Source organism: Furipterus horrens, unplaced genomic scaffold (assembly GCF_987537825.1).
Source record: "Furipterus horrens unplaced genomic scaffold, mFurHor1.1.pri manual_scaffold_4, whole genome shotgun sequence".
NCBI lineage: Eukaryota > Metazoa > Chordata > Mammalia > Chiroptera > Furipteridae > Furipterus > Furipterus horrens.
Genome location: NW_028327174.1, coordinates 89,239,706 through 89,257,546, shown reverse-complemented (window position 1 = coordinate 89,257,546; position 17,841 = coordinate 89,239,706). Strand labels below are relative to the sequence as shown.

Genomic DNA, 17,841 nt, shown 5'->3' with positions numbered 1-17,841 from the left:
CATTAACAGGAGGTTAATGGTTACAAGAAAACTCATACCAAGCCAACCTTAACTTAACTTATTCATGATTTAATTCAAGAACTTAAAAGACACTAACCAATGAATGCTAGGATTCCTGGACACAATGTCTCGCTCAAGGGCTTCCACCAGATCCTTATCATAGCCAGAACCATCAAATTTTGGAATTTCACCATCACTTATACCATCTTGCATGTTTTTCCTTCCCTGGGGACAGGTATTAAAAAAAGTACTGGTCAATAACAACATAATTTTAATTAGTATCATTAAGCTATAAAAATATACTGTAATCATTTTAAAAATAATTTTTGGTTATTTTAAGATAGTGTTCTGAATACCCAAATGCCATCCTCTCCTTTTTAATTCATCAGAAACAGATTAACTGCTTTACTATAAACTTCTAAAATGATCCATGCAAAATACCTCTAATTTTGTGGGGACAAGGGATTTCCATCACAGCAGAAAATATTGGGAATATTAATGCAGAGGAAGAAAGAAAATCCATTTACTGAAAACCTACTACATAGCAAGAAATCTCACATTTATTACTTCATTTACTACAACTACAAGGTAGATATTACTATCCTTATTTGATTACAGATAAGGGACTGAGACTCAAAAAGATTAGAAAACTTAATCAAGTTCACAATCATTAAGTTATTTAACTCAGGTCTTGCTGACACCCCAAACCCATGCCTTTTCCACAGCATGAGACCACCTCATGCCTGGCTGAGCCAGCTTAAAGCTTAAGAGTGGATGTGTAACTTTTACATCCTCCAGAGCATCTGAGAAAGAGGCTGCAGACAAGGAAAGAGTTGGGTCTGAATAGTATCTCACAAAGCCTTTCCCTGTTGCCTTAAGTACCCCCTCAGGGTTGTTTCTTCCTAGCAAAGTTCTTGGAACTTCTCATAAAGTCACTGTAATGACAATGTTAAAAAGACCTTTTTAGATAGTATTATTAAGACAATTAAAGCAATATATCTACTCCAAATTCTTTATCTAATAATATGGTGGTTTAAAAAAAAGTATATGCTATGGTTTCTGCCAAGATTTACTGAACTTTGAAGAGCTTCAAATGAAACATGCTCAATTGCCAGATAGTTCAGCCACTGGAACTGCTTCAGCAGACAGAGACAAGTACCTCCCCAGAGCTTCAGACTCACCATTACTACCTAAAACAAAAATAAAAGTGGAAAACAGTAAAAACTAAGTCAATTTCCTAAGCTTAATCTTAAGAAAGAGAATAGGACGGCCCTCTTCCACCATATATACTTCACCAGAGATAAACCATAGCTGAGAGGGGGTTAAATGGCTCCCTTTGGCAGACGCTCTAGTTCTTTCAGCCACCAGGGAAATCACCGAACAGCGCTTTAGTGACTTGACCGAAAATGAATAATTTACTGTTTCTGGGTAGCATCATGGCTACAAGTATTAAACTAAATTTTCAACAAGATTCTTCTATTTCAGATGACAGACACCAATACTGACACCCTTAAAAGGAGTGAATTCTTGGCATAGCTACACAACAAATATAACATAAACCAATTTAAAATAATGTCAGCCTAGAATCATATTTTTTAATAAACATAGGCCAAGGCTACAAAGTCATATTCAAACAAATCACTGGGAACACCCTAAAGCTTTCTAGAAATAAATAAGCTAAAGAATGTAACAGAAACTGATATATCTGGGACTTAACCAGCCTTCATACGGCACTGTAATTTGAGACTTATCAAAAAATTAGTATTAAAAAAAATGTGCTTTTTTTCCCCCAGCTGCCGTTAAGGTGCTCGGTTCTTCCGAGGAAGCTAAGGCCGCGTTGGGGTGAGGCCCTCACTTCATCCGGCGACTAGCACCACGCCCGGCAGCGCTTGCCGAGCACTCGCCTATACCATGGCCTCCGTCTCGGAGCTCGCCTGCATCTACTCGGCCCTTATCCTGCACGACGATGAGGTAACAGTGACGGAGGATAAGATCAATGCCCTCATTAAAGCAGCTGGTGTAAATGTTGAACCTTTCTGGCCAGGCTTGTTTGCAAAGGCTTTGGCCAATGTCAACATTGGGAGTCTCATCTGCAATGTAGGGGCTGGTGGACCTGCCCCAGCAGCTAGTGCTGCACCAGCAGGAGGTCCTGCCCCCTCCACTGCTGCTGCCCCAGCTGAGGAAAAGAAAGTCGAAGCAAAGAAAGAAGAATCGGAGGAGTCTGATGATGACATGGGCTTTGGTCTTTTTGACTAAACCTCTTGTAACACATTCAATAAAACTGAACTCTAAAAAAAAAAAAAAAATGTAAGCACACAGCCATTTTAATATGAATATTCAAGGGGTAGGGAGGCCTTGTAAACACTGCCATGGAAAAGGAACAGTGGGACAATTATCTGAAAGTAGTAGAAATCACAGGATTTTAAGAACAATAAATATGTGAACACATATGCCCAGTAATTTTATTGAGCATTAGGTTTTAAATGAGTGAATGAAAATACCTTATCTTTCCTCAGCAAGCATCTACCTTGTGGGACAAACAAGTAACAAGTAAACAAACCCAGAACACACAGAATTGTAAACTGTGAAGAGCTATGAAATCACCAAGTGATCGGTGTGGCTAGAAGAAACAGGTTGTAAAGACAGGCAGAGGCCAGCTCACCTGGGCCCCCGTAGGCCTTGGGAAGGGGTGTGAATTTATTCTGAGTATATGGGGAAACTTTTGAAATGTGATGAGCAGGGGAATGATAGGATCTGCTTTACATTTTTACAAGACCCTCTGATTGCTGTGTGGAAAGATGGGTGTATGGAAAAGTAGAAGCGAAGAAATAAAAGCCTATTGCTGTACTCAAGGCCAGGCCTCTCCTTACACAGAAGTGGAAATACAGGAATAAGCCAGTCAATTGACGGTCCTAGAATCCAACGTTCCTCAGAAGTAGAGATGAGATGTGAATATAAATTAAGTCCAAAGAAGAGCCAAGGGACTTTTTCAAATCAAAACGGTAAGGTTATTTATTAAAAACTGAATTTAGGAAAACTAAAAATAATTAATTAATTTGCTTACATTGGGAAATCAACAAAATGGGTGACAATTATCTTTCACAACAAATACTCAGATAAACTGGAATAGGGATCTCAAATATAAGTAACCAAAGTTGCAGTTAACTAGCATCCTGAAGTAATCGCAATAACTAAAAGAAACATTTTTCAGGCAATAAAGCTAACCTCACCCAAGATATCACCTGTATACTTTATACTAATAATACTAACCGCAATGTCACTGAAAAGATCTTAGAATTCTTTGCTGATATTTTCACATTAATTGATAAGGTCAACGATGAGAAGAATTTGACATTTAGTATAAATATTGGTGTACTTTTTTCTTGTAAAGCTAATTATTTTAGCTTTTTTTACTAATACCTAAATTACCCATATCAAGAAAGTTTTGTTAATGATCTTCCATTAGCATTTTAATCATTCTATTTGAGAAAAAATTATGCTACAGTTAGTGACCAACTCGATATTATAGTTCATTTAATAACCCTGTTGGCCTAAAATGCATTTTTTTTTCATTTTATTGTGTGCCTTCTACCTTTGGCAGATGAAGCACAATGTGGCCAGTCACTAGCTCTAGGTCTTGCATTTCAAGAGAAGTACTGACAAGTGACTTATACCCAGAGACAGATGGAGTATGATAAAGGGTTCAAAGCCATGTCATATCCAAAGGACCAAGGATACCAGAGACATTTAAGCTGCAGAAAAATATGCTAATGAAGCAACACAACCAACCAACCTCTTTACCTCTATTTATTCTATATTCCTCCAAAGGAAAGAACCAGGACTAATGTAAAGCAACAGCAGAGGTAAATTTCAGATCAACAAAAGAAAGAATTTTCTAACAACCAGAGTCATCTCTTGTTGGGTAGTAAGTTACCTAACATCAGAATTTCAAACTAGTTAGGGCCAGTGGTTTTTATTACTAACTAGGGATGTATAGGCTTAACTAGACCTGACATTTGGTTCTTTCTATAAAGACACCACCTTCACTTGCCCATTGGTTTCAATAGCCCAAAGAACATGTAAAATTTTCATCATTTCTTTCTCTCTCTCTTTTTTTAAAAGTGCTCGGCATTCTGTGTCATGTCTGTGTTAGTTCCCCAATTTCCTGTTACCTTCTAGCTAACACCGACTTGTACACTGCCCACTCTGTGTCAGGCACTGTTCTCAGCACCCGGCATAACCATCTTAAAGGTCCTATGAGGTGGGTGCTCTTATTAGTTCAATCTCTCATAGCTGAGAAAACTGAAATATAGAGAGGTTAAATATATTGCTCCTGGACACACAGCTAGATCCTAAGCAGTCTGGCTCCAGAATCAGTGCTTTCAACCACCTGGTACACAATGGTATCCTGCTGCACACTGTGAACTATTCCTGCTCCACTGTGAGAAGGACACACAAGAAAAATAAGACAAGATCTCTAAATTGCATACCACTCTAACACTTTTATCATTTTACAAATGAAAAATAGGTTGATAAATGCAAAATGGTGCTTCCTAATTTCAATGTTGTGTTCTGCACTGAAGTGTTAATACAAAACACATTTACATTGAAATAATAAAGCCATAACATTCTTCACACTTCATAAATATGTGTTCTTTCAACAATATTTACAAATATTTCAAATGTGCCAGGCACTATTACAAGTATTGAGGAATAACTATGAACCAGACAGAATAAAAATTCCTGCCCTCATGAGGCACACATTTATGTTAAGGAACATAATACATAAATAAGTAAAACAATTAGAAACACAATAGTAAGTAACTACTCCTATAATCTAATTCAATAAGGTAAAAAAACAAAGTAAAAGCAAAACCCAACACTATAAATTAGCTGTCATCAGAGAAAGAACTTGTGGAGTCATTTACTATCCAAAGGATGGAACAAAATATGTCTTAAAAATAAATCACTGATAAAACAAATGGCAAATAATCACACAGGGAAATAATTTTTTAACATAATTCCTGCTGAGTTTGATTTTTCAGCTGTTTTAGACTTAAATAGGCATGCTGATTTCAAAAATGCAGTTAGTTTTCTTCTATCACAACAAGTTTTTCTATACAGCTTATCTTAATACAACCACTCTAGGCTCGATCGAGCCTGGATGGAGGGAAGCACTAGTGCTCTCCTATTGGCTGAGAGCAAACCTCCCTCGAGTGGGAAGGGATGGGGGACAACCTTAGAGACCAGCGACAGGTTCATACTTGTCTAGGCTGTTTAGTTACACATGAGACATGTGGTGAGAGGTTGTGTGCCACTCTATATAGTGAATCATATTCCGAAGTATAGCCCGAGATCTTGTCTGTATAGAAGGAGTTAGCAGAATTTAATTTTTTAATTACATACGTACTTATTTCCTTTCCTTCAGATCATGTCTGTCTCTGCTATTTCTCATCATAAGTGGCTAAACAACCATGATTTGTTTTGTTATATCTGTAGCAGTTTCACCATTCCCAAAGACAAACATGAGCACATTTGTCAGGCAAGCTTATTTTGCATATTTTAAAGTAAAACTTGGTGATCAAGATAAGTCTTGGGCCCCTCACAAGGTGTGTTGAGAGTTTACAGATGTGGACGAAGGAAACACATGATAAAGTGCCATTTGGTGTACTTACAGTTTGCCGAGAGCCCAGAGATCATTCAAGTGACTGTTACTTTTGTATAGTGAAAACATCAGGATATCACAAGAAAAAGAAATATAAAATAGAGTATCCTAATCTACCATCAGCTATACGCTCAGTGCCTCATTCAACTGAAATCCCAGTGCCAGTTTTCACTGAACTACTCTCTTTCAAAAAACAGGAGTATGGTGAAGAACTAAGTGACGGCAACAATGAAGATTTTGAAATTGAAGACGACTCAATTTGTAAGGGATTCGATCAGCATGAGTTGAATGATGTGGCATGAGATTTGGGACTATCCAAAAAGGCTTCAGAACTCCTAGCATCAAGACTGCATGAGAAAAACTTGCTTGAAAAAGGAGCGAAGGTATCCTACTCTCGATCAAGAGAAAGTGCATTTCTGCAGTACTTTCAAAGTACGGTGGCTTTGTGTATTGCCATAACATACATGGCTTAATGGAGGAATTGGGAATTCCAATCTAGAACACAACTGAATGGCTACTGTTCATCGATAGCTCAAAGTGGAGCTTGAAGTGTGTCCTCCACAACGGCAGCTTATTTGGTGCAGTCCTAATTGGCCGTTCAGTTTGTTTTCATGAAGAATATGGAGACATAAAGAGAGTCATTGATCTGTTGCAATATCACAAGCACAACTGGATCATCTGTGTTGACCTTAAAATGGTCTGCTTCTGTCTTGGTCTGCAATGTGGATATACCAAGTAGCCCTGTTTCCTGTGTACATGGGACAGCAGAGCTCATGAGAGGCATTGGGTATAGTCCAATTGGCCTCCAAGATCTGACCTCAAACCTGGTGATCCAAACATTCTACATGAGCCACTTGTTGACAGAAAGAACGTTATATTCCCACCTCTGCACATAAAACTGGGTCTCATGAAACAATCTGTTAAAGCTTTGCCAACTAAAGGAAACTGTTTCAACTGTCTCATTCTGGCATTTCTTAGCCTTTTGACTGAAAAGATAAAACACCTTAATATGTATGTTTGGTAGCAGAACTTTACTACTTGTACACAATTTGACTTACAGTAACAACATATAGCCTTTATATGAATAAAATAACTCTAAATAAACAGTATATTCATGTAATTTTTTCTTTATTTTTCTTTGTATGTACATTTTATGTGATTTTGGGGACAAGGGGAGGGTATTCTTTACCTTAAAAAAGACTGGAACTTCCAGCCAAGATGGAGGCTTAGACGGACATGCTCAGTCTCCCTCTGCAACTAGAAAGGAATACAACTACCTCAAAACAAAAGATAACCAGAAATTTCAGAAAATAAAACTACATGGAAGCCCAATGTAGGAAGTTATAAACCAGCAGTGCTCGTCTGGACAGGTAGGAGGGACGAAATCGGAACAGGAATGGAAAGGTCGGGTGGTGCTGTTTGCAGTAGCAGCGGGGAGAGTGGCAGGGGGAGCAATCCTGACTGCAGTAGAGCCCCGGCACCTCACGACCCCAACATGGGGAAAGGCAGCCCCCCCATTGCCTCGGAAGGTGAGGACGGATCCCAGTCCCCCAGTGGAGAATAATGGCAGGAATCCATCTTGGACCCCCGCCCCCACAAAAAAGCGCCACAGCGCAGCAAAAAAGGTCAGGATCGCCGCCAGTCATCCGGTAGCGACGAGTACATGGGGCCCCGCCCCCCACCGCCTGCCCAGGAAGCAAAGCAAAACACAAATCTGTCAAAATGAAGCAGACAACGATTCAAATCCCAGTGATGCAGCTCACCAGGCAGCAGATGAAGAAACTGACAGATGAACAAATAAGAAACCTTTCAGAGGCTCAGTTCAGAGCTATTATTATAAAGTGGCTTACAGAATTAACAAAAGATTTGGAACAAAACAGGGAAGGAAAGAAAGTCACTCATACTGAAGCGAACAAAAACGCATACGAGACAAGTGGTGAGGAAATAAAATCCAGAGATCAAATCAACAAACCGAAACATAGAGAAGGAACAGTCAACCAGTGCAGAAAGAGGAAACAAAAAGTAAGGAAAGTGAGGAGAGGCTCAGAAACCTATGGGACAGCTATAAGAGATCGAACATTCGGATAATAGGATTGCCAGAGGGCGAAGAAGAAGAACTAGAAATTGAAAAATTATGTGAAAAAATAATGAAGCAGAACTTCCCGAACTTAGGGAAGGAAACAGACTTACAGGTCCAGGAAACACAGAGAATTCCAAAAACACTGGACCCAGGGAGAACCACTCCAAGACACATTATAATCAAATTGTCAAAAATTAAAGATAAAGAGAGAATATTAAAAGCAGCAAGAGAGAAGAAAAGAATCATGTACAAAGGGGTCCCAATTAGACTATCAGCTGATTTGTCAAGGGAGACCCTGCAGGCAAGAAGGGACAGGCAATAAATATTCAAAGTAATGAAAATCAAAAGCCTACAGCCACGAATACTTTATCCAGTGGAACTGTCATTCAGAAAAGAAGGGTAGAGGAAGTGCTTCCAGGACAAAATAAAACTGAAGGAGCTCATTAGATCCAAACCACTGTTACATGAGATGTTAAAGGGACTGGTTTAGAAGAAGGAGGATCAAAACTATGAACATTAAAATGAAAACTGCATCACAAGAATCAACAACAGAAGCTAGGAAATCAAAACAAAGGCAAACTAAGTAGGCAATGAGAGTGGGAAAAGAACTATAGGTATGGGGAACATACTGGGGGAAGGTCAGCAGGGAGGGGGAAGGGGTAGAGGGAGGGAGATGGTATAGGAATTAAGAAGCACAGTAGGAGGGAATGGAATACACAGGAAGAGGTTGAGAAGAACTATATGCACAACCAATGGACATGGACTAAAAGGGGGGGACAGCTGGAGGGAGGGGGTCCACCGGGTGGAGGGGAGCAGAGGGAAGAGAAATTGGGACAACTGTAACAGCATAATCAATAAAGAATATTTAAAAAAAAAAGACTGGGGTGATTTTTGGATTCAGATGCCAAAAGTTAGTCAAAAACAAGTGTCAGATCTAACTCAATGAAAATTGTGTTCCCCAGTGTCATATGAAAGAACTTTCAATCTCATAAGCTATCAGGTAATTACACAATAACAGTTAATATGCTAATTAAATCACAATGTTATATGATTAAACCCACAAGAGACAGGCAATATCAAGTGTTGGTGAGGATACAGAGGAAATTGAAGTTTCATACTCTGCACGTTAAGAGTGGAAATTTGTATAATCCCTTTGGAAAACTATTTGGTGTTATCTACTAAAGTTTAACATACACATATCCTATGAGTCATCTCTTTCACTGCTAGGTATATGCTCACTAGAAATGCTCGCTAGAAAAGCAGATTTAGCTGTGACACAATACCGTATATTAATAAAAATAAACAAACTTCAGATACATGCAAAGCATGGAAGAATCTTAACATATGTTGAACAAAAAAGCCAGACAAAAAAGAATGCTTACTGTACACAGTTTCAAAACAGGCACAACTAATTTATGGTATGAGAAATCAAAACAGGAGTTACTTTGGGGAGAAGTGGCTGAGATTGGCAGGGATCATGAATACAGCTTCTGAGAAGCCAAGAGCTCTGTTGTTTACTCCTGCATGATATTTACATGTGTTACATGGTAATTATAGGGTTTACATGCACTAGTGTGCTCAAGCTGACTCTTACTTGTTTGTAAGAACTGATGATTAAATTTTCAGGAATTTTGTGAGCCAGCTGTGAAATACAGCCATAAATAAAAATTAAATTACACACACTTAGAATAAATTATATCAAAAACAAAGGTAATAAATACTCAAAACTCTTCACTTCTCATTATTTAACTATTACTTATGCACATGAGGTTACTTTGGTCTATTGTATCGTTATGGTGGAAACACTATAGAATGGTAGGCTACTGCTCATCTCATCTCTGTCAAGTTCAGTGGCATCATGTGGGTTGCCTAAAATGAGTCACAGTGGAAGTAGTTACACCTTAGGAATCAGCAAATGCTACAAATCAGTGCTTGATCTATTGTTTGTTAACTGTCTAGACTAATGAAAGTAATAAGGAAAATGTTAATAATGCAGATGAAACTTTAAAGCAAGGGTCCCTAACCTCTGGGGCTGTGGACCATTACTGGTTCGAGCCTGTTAGGAACTGGGCAGCACAGCAGGAAGTAAACTTGAATGTAATGCACTTGGTTGAATCATCCCTAAACTATCCTCACCCCAAACCCCACCCTCGGCCACTCTACTCCCTCCACCCTGGTCCACAGAAAAATTCTCTTCCATGAAACGGGTCCCTGGTGCCAGAAAGGCTGGGGACTGCTGCTTTAAAGTGTCTCATTTCTATAGTTGTTACATTGCAAATAGCACAAAAAATTAAGGAAATGTTTTCTGGTATTTGAAAATTATCTGATTCATCAAAATAGAAGTGATTAATGTATGAATGAAGCTCCAACATATTTCTGTTTTGCTTTCATCTTATTAATAAAAACAAATTGTCAACTAATATTCATTTCAGAACTACATTCCTATTCATCTGTCCACTGCAGCCCCAAGTTGACTACAGATATGAGTTGAGCAAAGGCATTCTGTGCAAGTCCACTGACTCTATAAAATTTATAATAAAGAGTATTGCATATTTTATGTTTTATAAATTACATGCTATGCATTCTTTGTATCAAATTTATGAAAAACTATTGTAAGAATATGTATGTATTTGTGTGTGTATATACATACACACTTTTTTTTTCTTTCAGAAAGTTATTAAACAATTCCCAGTACACTGATTGTTGGATGATCATCATTCATCAAATAGTACTCTCATAATTTATAGTAAATTTATAACTTACTTTCCTTCATTAAAAAAAATTTTTAAGTCACTGTTTATGTGTATAATCACCAACCAGTAGCTCTCAAAGACAGTCTACAACATCCCTTCATTTCGGACATCCCTAGACTTAGTCATGAGGAGAAAAGTATTCAAAAATGGCCACCTGTTACATGTAATTCAGTGAAGTTAAGTCCTGTAAGTTTAATGACTTTAAATTAATTCTATAAATATAAGTTACCACACTTCAATCTGAATTCTATTTTAAAACAAATATAGCTTTCATTGTAAGATGATAATGGAAGCCCAGTTAATTAATTAATGGAATTAATTAACCACAAAGCTATAGTCTTATAAATATTTGAGAATCTGAGTTGAATGAATTAAATTTATTTTTGGTAATAATATTAAAACATTTCTTCTGCTACCTAGTATTTTATAAACTATCCTTTCTAAATTAAAAAAATGCATCTGTTATTCCTATGTACATTTCTCTACTGACTCTAGGCTTAACTAGTAAAATAATAATATATCCAACTCTCTCAGATACATTCAAATAAGACTGAAAAATATAGTTGTAAAGGTTCATCTATTCATCCAGTTCCCTCTCATCAATAATAAAATAATCAGCTTGCAACCAGGAATCACACTTTATTAAAGTTTATATTCCTAGATCCTAGAAGTATGAGTTAAATAAATTGTTTAACTTAAGGTGTGTTAAGTAAGTGGGGTAACAAAATGACCTATGATGACTCTGAGCATCAAAGGTGACAAACTGTAATGATTGAAAAGAGATCACTATACAAAGTGATTCTTATTAATGAAAAACAGTCTTTTTAAGCTTGGACCAAACTTGAATCCTGTCAACAGTTTTAAAGATTAATCACTCTCAGAAAATTAACTGGTACACATAAGAAATAAGTATTTGTGAGACATAAAAATAAGATAGTAAGCCTTTGCAAACAGGAAGCTGCATAGCATAAGAATTAAAAGCTCAGATATTAGAGTTCATATCCTAGTTCCACCATGTTACTTCATTTATGGCTTTGATGCCTCAATTTCTTCATACATAGGACAGGGAAAATAATGATGAGTTTACAGAAATTTTCAGCAATTAAATAAGCCAATATATGTAAAAAGCCTCAAAAAGGGCCTGCACAGGTTCACTGTGCTCAAGGAAGGGTGCTGCTGCTCCATCATACAGCTTGCAACACAACACTAAAAATCCAAAGACACCGAGAATCTTGGGCAAGATCTATAATTTCTCTTGTCCTCACATTTCTTTTTACATCTATAAAGGTAAGTGGTAGCACAGCAGCATCTTCCAGACTTTGGACCATGACAAAAAGTAATATATTCATTTTAGATCATGAGCTAGTATACACAAGCAATAAATTATAAAAGAGCATTTTTATATATTCACATAACTAAATATTTTTTCTCCGAATAATACTGTCTTTATTATGGGCAATGCACTCTATACTTTCTAGTCTATTCTATTTCATTTTTTTTTAGAGCTAGCTGCAACACACAAAACTTATTTTGAAAAACCAAAACACTGGGGACTACAATATCACTAAGGATCCTTCCAATACTCATTTTCAAATTAGTTTTCAATGGCAGTGAGTACTTTTCAATTTCACCCAAATTACTTCAAACTCTCTCACAGCCTTCAGTGAGCTTAAGAGACTCTACAATTCTAATGAATATTTTATTACTTATGATAATATAACTAAGTACACCTTTCATATTCTAATAAAGTTCCCATGAGTTTTTAAAAATTGTAGTCCCTTTGTTTCTAGACATTGAGTTCAAAATAATGGTTACAAGGATGCTTAAGAAGCTGAGTGAGAACTATAAAGAATTGCAGGAAGGCTACAAGGAACTTACTGTGAACTACACCAGCATGAAAAAGGAGATAGAAACTATCGATAAGAGACAGGAGGAAATGAAAATACAATATCTGAAATAAAGAACACAGTAGAAGGAATTAAAAGCAGGTCAGATGAAGCAGAGGATCCAGTCAGCAAGCTGGAGGACAGGGTAAAAAAAAATTTCCAGACAGCAACAAAATGAGAAAAGACTCAAAAACAATGAAGAGGGGTTAAGGCAGTTGCAGAACAATATGAAACATACTAATATCCATATAATAGGGATACTAGAAGGAGAAGAGGAGGAGAAAGGAATAGAAAACATGATTGAAAAAGTAATGAGAGAAAACTTCCCTAACTTGATAAAAGAAAAAGTCACACAAATCCAGGAAGCAAGAGGCTCCCAATCAAGATGAATCCAAAGAGGCCCACTCCAACACACATCATAATTAAAATGGCAATTTTCAAAGACAGGGAGAATCTTAAGGACAGCAAGGGAGAAACAGCTAGTAACATACAAGGGAGCTCTGATAAGGCAACCAGCTGATTTCTCAACAGAAACCTACAAGCCAGAAGGGGATGGCAAAAAATAGTCCAAGTAATGAAAAGCAAAGGCCTACAAACAAGACTACTGTACCCGGCAAGGCTCTCATTTAAAATGGAAGGCGAAATAAGGAGTTTCCCACACAAAAGAAGGCTAGAAGAATACATCTCCACCAAACAAGCATTGCAAGAGATGCCAAAGGGACTGCTTTAAGATGATGAAGAAGACTTCCGGCCAAGATAGAGAGAGGCATAGACGGACACGCTGCATCTCCTTCCACAACTGAGAAGGAATACAACTACCTCAAAACCATAAACAACCAGAAGTTCCAGAAAATCAAACTGCATGAAGTCCAGCAAACAAGGATATAAAGAAGAAATACTCATCCAGACAGGTAGAAGGACAATCTTTTGATAACAAAGAAATTGGTGTATGAATTCAGGCATCCTAGATATATCATCTTAATGTTTTTTGGACTATTCAATAAATTTGATTTCATGTGAAATAAAAAAAAAAAAGAGGTGGGGGTGAACACAGGTACAAATGGAAAAAATGGCAATGAATAAATACCTATCAGTAATAACCTTAAATGTAAATGGATTAAGTGCTCCAATCGAAAGACAGAAGGTAGCTGAATGGATAAAAAACATGACCCGCATATATGCTATCTACCAGAGACCCACCTCGGAACAAAAGATCTACACAGACTGAAAATGAAGGGATGGGAAAAAATATTCCAAGCAATGGACATGATAAAACAGCCAGGATAGCAATACTTATATCATACAAAATAGATTTCAAAACAAAGGCCATAAAAAGAGACAAAGAAGGACACTTTATAATACTTGAGGGAATAATCCATCAAGAAGATATAACCCTAATAAACATATCTGCACCCTACATAGGAGCACACAAATATATAAGAAAAGTCTTGGAGGACTTCAAGAAGGATATCGACAGCAACAAACTCATAATAGGGGATTTTAACACCCCATTGTCAACAATGAATAGATCTCCCAGGTAAAGAATCAACAAGGATATCGTGGCATTGAACAACACTCTAGAGCAAATGGACTTACAGTATTTTTCGCACTATAAGACGCACCTGACCATAAGACACACCTAGGTTTAGAGGAGAAAAACAAGAAAAAAAAATATTCTGAACCAAATGGTGTACTAAAATACTTAATAAAATATAACAGAATAACATTTCAACCATGTAAAGTGAACAGCAGTCAAGAGCGGTATTAAAAACCATCATCACTGTCATTAACAAATGAGGAGAGACTTTAAGGTTCAAGTACTCTACTAGTTTTCTGGGAACCCCAAGAACTCATCATCACTAGTGTCAGAATTTATGAAGCTCAATTGCTCACAATCACTGATATCATTTTTTTTGCTATCTTCATACTGACCAGACGCCCTGAGAGTCAGTAGTAAAGTGGGACATTTAAGCATCCCCAGGGGTTTCACGTGGGCGCACTGCTTCCTCTTCAAACAGCTGTTGCCACCGCTGACAGGTCAGGTAATACACATCATGGTCTGTGACTCAATATTTGCTCCATAAGACAAACAGACATTTTACCCCCACTTATTTGGGGGAAAAGGTGCATCTTATGGAGCAAAAAATAAGTTAATTGATAAAATACAGAACCTTTTACCCCAAAGAAACAAAATATACATTCTTTTCAAATTCACATGGAACATTTTCAAATATAGACCATGTGGTAGGACACAAAACAAGCCTCGAACAAATGTAAGAGAACTGAAATCATACCAAGCATCTTCTCAGATCATAATGGCTTGAATCTAGAAACCAACCTCAAGAAAAAAATTGAAAAATATTCAAATTCATGGAGACTGAAATACATGCTATTAACTAATGAAAAAGGGTTAACAATGAGATCAAGGTAGAAATCAAAGTTTCTAGGAACAAATGGAAATGAACACACAACAGCCCCAAACCTATGGGACACAACAAAGACAGTCCTGAAAGGGAAGTTCATAGCAATACAGGCCTACCTAAAATACATAGAAAAATTTCAAACAAACAACCTAACCCTACATTTATAAGAACTAGAGGACTAACAACAAACAAAGCCCAGAGTGAGTTGAAAGAAGGAAATAATCAAGATCAGAGAAGAATTAAATGACATAGAGACTAAAAGAACAATTCAAAATATCAATAAATCCAGGAGCTCATTCTTTAAAAAGATAAAACAAAATTGGCAAGCCTTTAACCACTCATCAACAGACAAAAAAAAAAAAAAAAAGAGGACCCAAATAAATAAAATCAGAAAGAAAAGAGGAGAAATCACCACTGATACCACAGAAATACAAAGGATTGTAAGAAATTACTACAAACAACTATATGCCAAGAAATTTGACAACCTGGGCAAAATGGACACATTTCTAGAAATATATAATCTCCCAAAACTGAATCTAGAAGCAAAAGGCCTGAATAGACTGATAACAACTAGTGAAACTGAAGCCGTAATCAAAAAACTCCCAACATACAAAAGTCCTGGACAGGACAGTTTCACAGATGAATTTTACCAAACATTTAAGGAAGAGCTAACTCCTATCATTCTCAAACTATTCCAAAAAATTGAAGAAGAGGGAAGACTCCCAAACTCTTCATATGAGGACAGTATTATCCTAATTCCAAAATCAGGTAAAGACACAACAAAGAGAGAAAACTACAGGCTAATATCGCTGATGAACATAGATGCTAAAATTCTCAACAAAATATTGGCAAACTGGATCCAGCAATACATTAAAAAGATCAAGTGGGATTCAGTCCAGGATGTGCAAGGATGGTATAATATTCACAAATCAATAAACATAATACACCACATAAACAAAATGAAAGACAAAAATCGCATGATCATATCAACAGATGCTGAAAAGGCATTTGATAAAGGACAGCACCCACTTAGATAAAAACATTCAGCAAACTGGGAATACAGGGAGCATATCTCAATAGAACAAAGGCCATATATGAGAAACCTACAGCCAATATTATACTCAATGGGCAAAAACTGAAAGCTTTCTCCTTAAGATCAGGAACAAGTCAAGGGTGTCCACTTTCACCACTTTTATTCAAAATAGTATTGGAAGTTCTAGCCACAGCAAATATACAAGAAAGAGAAATAAAAGGCATCCAAAATGGAAAAGAGGAAGTAAAACTGTCATTATTTGCAGATGACATGATTGTGTACATAGAAAGCCCTATATGCTCTACCAAAAAACTACTCAATGTAATAAGTTAATTTAGCAAAATAGCGGATATAAAGTCAATATTCAAATATCAAAGGCATTTTTGTACACCAACAATGAAATATCAGAAACAGGAACTAGGGGAAAAAAATCCCACTTACTATAGCAACAAGAAAAATAAAGTACTTAGGAATAAACTTACCCAAGGAGGTAAAAGACCTATATTTGGGAAACTATAGAACACTGAAGAAAGAAATTAAGGAAGATACAAATAAATGGAAGCATATATCGTGTTCATGGACTGGAAGAATTAACATCATTAAAATGTCCATATCAACCAAAGCGATCTAAATATTCAACTCAACTCCTATTAAAATACCAATGACATATTTCACAGATTTAGAACAAATATTTCAAACATTTATATGGAACTAAAAACCACCCCAAATAGTCTTAGCAATTTAAGAAGAACAAAGTAGGAGGGATCACAATACCTGATATCAAACTATATTATAAGGCCACTGTAATCAAGATAGTCTGGTACTGACATAAGAACAAATACACATATCAATGGAACAGAATTGAGAGTCCAGAAATAAACCCAGATCTATATGGTCAATTAATATTTGACAAAGGGGGCATGAGCACACAATGAAGTAAAAATAGGCACTTCAATAAATGGTGTTGGGAGATCTGGACAGGTACATGCAAAAAAATGAAACTAGACCACCAGCTTACACAATACATCAGAATAAACTCAAGATGGAAAAAAGACTTAAATATAAGTCATGACACCATAAAAGTCCTAGAGGAAAACACTGGCAGTAAAATTTCAGATATCCCCCACAGCAATATTTTTGCCAATATATCCTCTAGGGCAAGGCAAACAATGGAAAGAATAAACAAATGGAACTACATGAAATTACAAAGCTTCTACATGGATAAAGAAAGTATCATCAAAATGAAAAGGGAACCAACCATATGGGAAAATGTATCTGACAGTGATACCTCGGACAAAGGTTTGATCTCCAAAATATATAAAGAACTCATACAACTCAATACCAGGAAGACAAAACAATCCAATTAAAAAATAGGCAAAGAACTTTAACAGATACTCCTCCAAGGAAGACATACAGAGGGCCAGTAGGCATATGAAAGAATGCTCAACATTACTAGCTATCAGAGAGATGCAAATTAAAACCACAGAGATACCACCTTACACAGGTCAGAATGCCCATCATTAATAAATCAATAAATACCGGTGAGGATGTGGAGAAAGGGAACTGTTGGTCAGAATGCAGACTGGTGCAGCCACTATGGAAAACAGTATGGAATTTCCTCAAAAAACTAAAAATGGAATTGCCTTTTGATCCAGCAATTCCACTACTGGGATTATACCCGAAGAAACCTGAAACAACAATTCAAAAGAACCTATGCACCCCTATGTTCATAGCAGTGTTATTATTTACAGTAGCCAAGTCCTGGAAACAGCCTAAGTGCCCACCTAAAGATAAGTGGATCAAAAAACTGTGGTACATTTACACGATGGAATACTATGGAGTCGGAAGAAGGAAGGAACTCCTACCCTTTGCAACAGCATAGATAGAACTGTAGAGTATTATGCTAAGTGAATAAGCCAGGTGGTGAAAGACAAATACCATATGATGTCACCTATAAAAGGAACCTAATGAACAAAACAAACAAAGGAGCAAAATAGAACC

At 36.8% G+C, this 17,841-nt stretch overlaps 2 protein-coding genes across 5 annotated transcripts in view; one reads left to right on the top strand and one right to left on the bottom strand.

The window, feature by feature from the left end:
- Positions 1 to 17,841, bottom strand: part of KATNAL1 (katanin catalytic subunit A1 like 1) — a 120,133-nt gene that overhangs the window by 45,722 nt on the left and 56,570 nt on the right. For all 4 annotated transcript variants that reach the window (XM_090273741.1, XM_090273742.1, XM_090273740.1 and 1 more), the window contains one exon: positions 98 to 225. In XM_090273741.1, the coding sequence (XP_090129867.1) occupies positions 98 to 225 (128 nt within the window). The remainder of the gene's footprint in view (positions 1 to 97; positions 226 to 17,841) is intronic.
- LOC150012394 (large ribosomal subunit protein P1) lies at positions 1,794 to 2,296 on the top strand. The gene has a single exon (XM_090273743.1). The coding sequence runs from the start codon at positions 1,912 to 1,914 to the stop codon at positions 2,254 to 2,256; it is 345 nt and encodes a 114-aa protein (XP_090129869.1). The 5' UTR covers positions 1,794 to 1,911; the 3' UTR covers positions 2,257 to 2,296.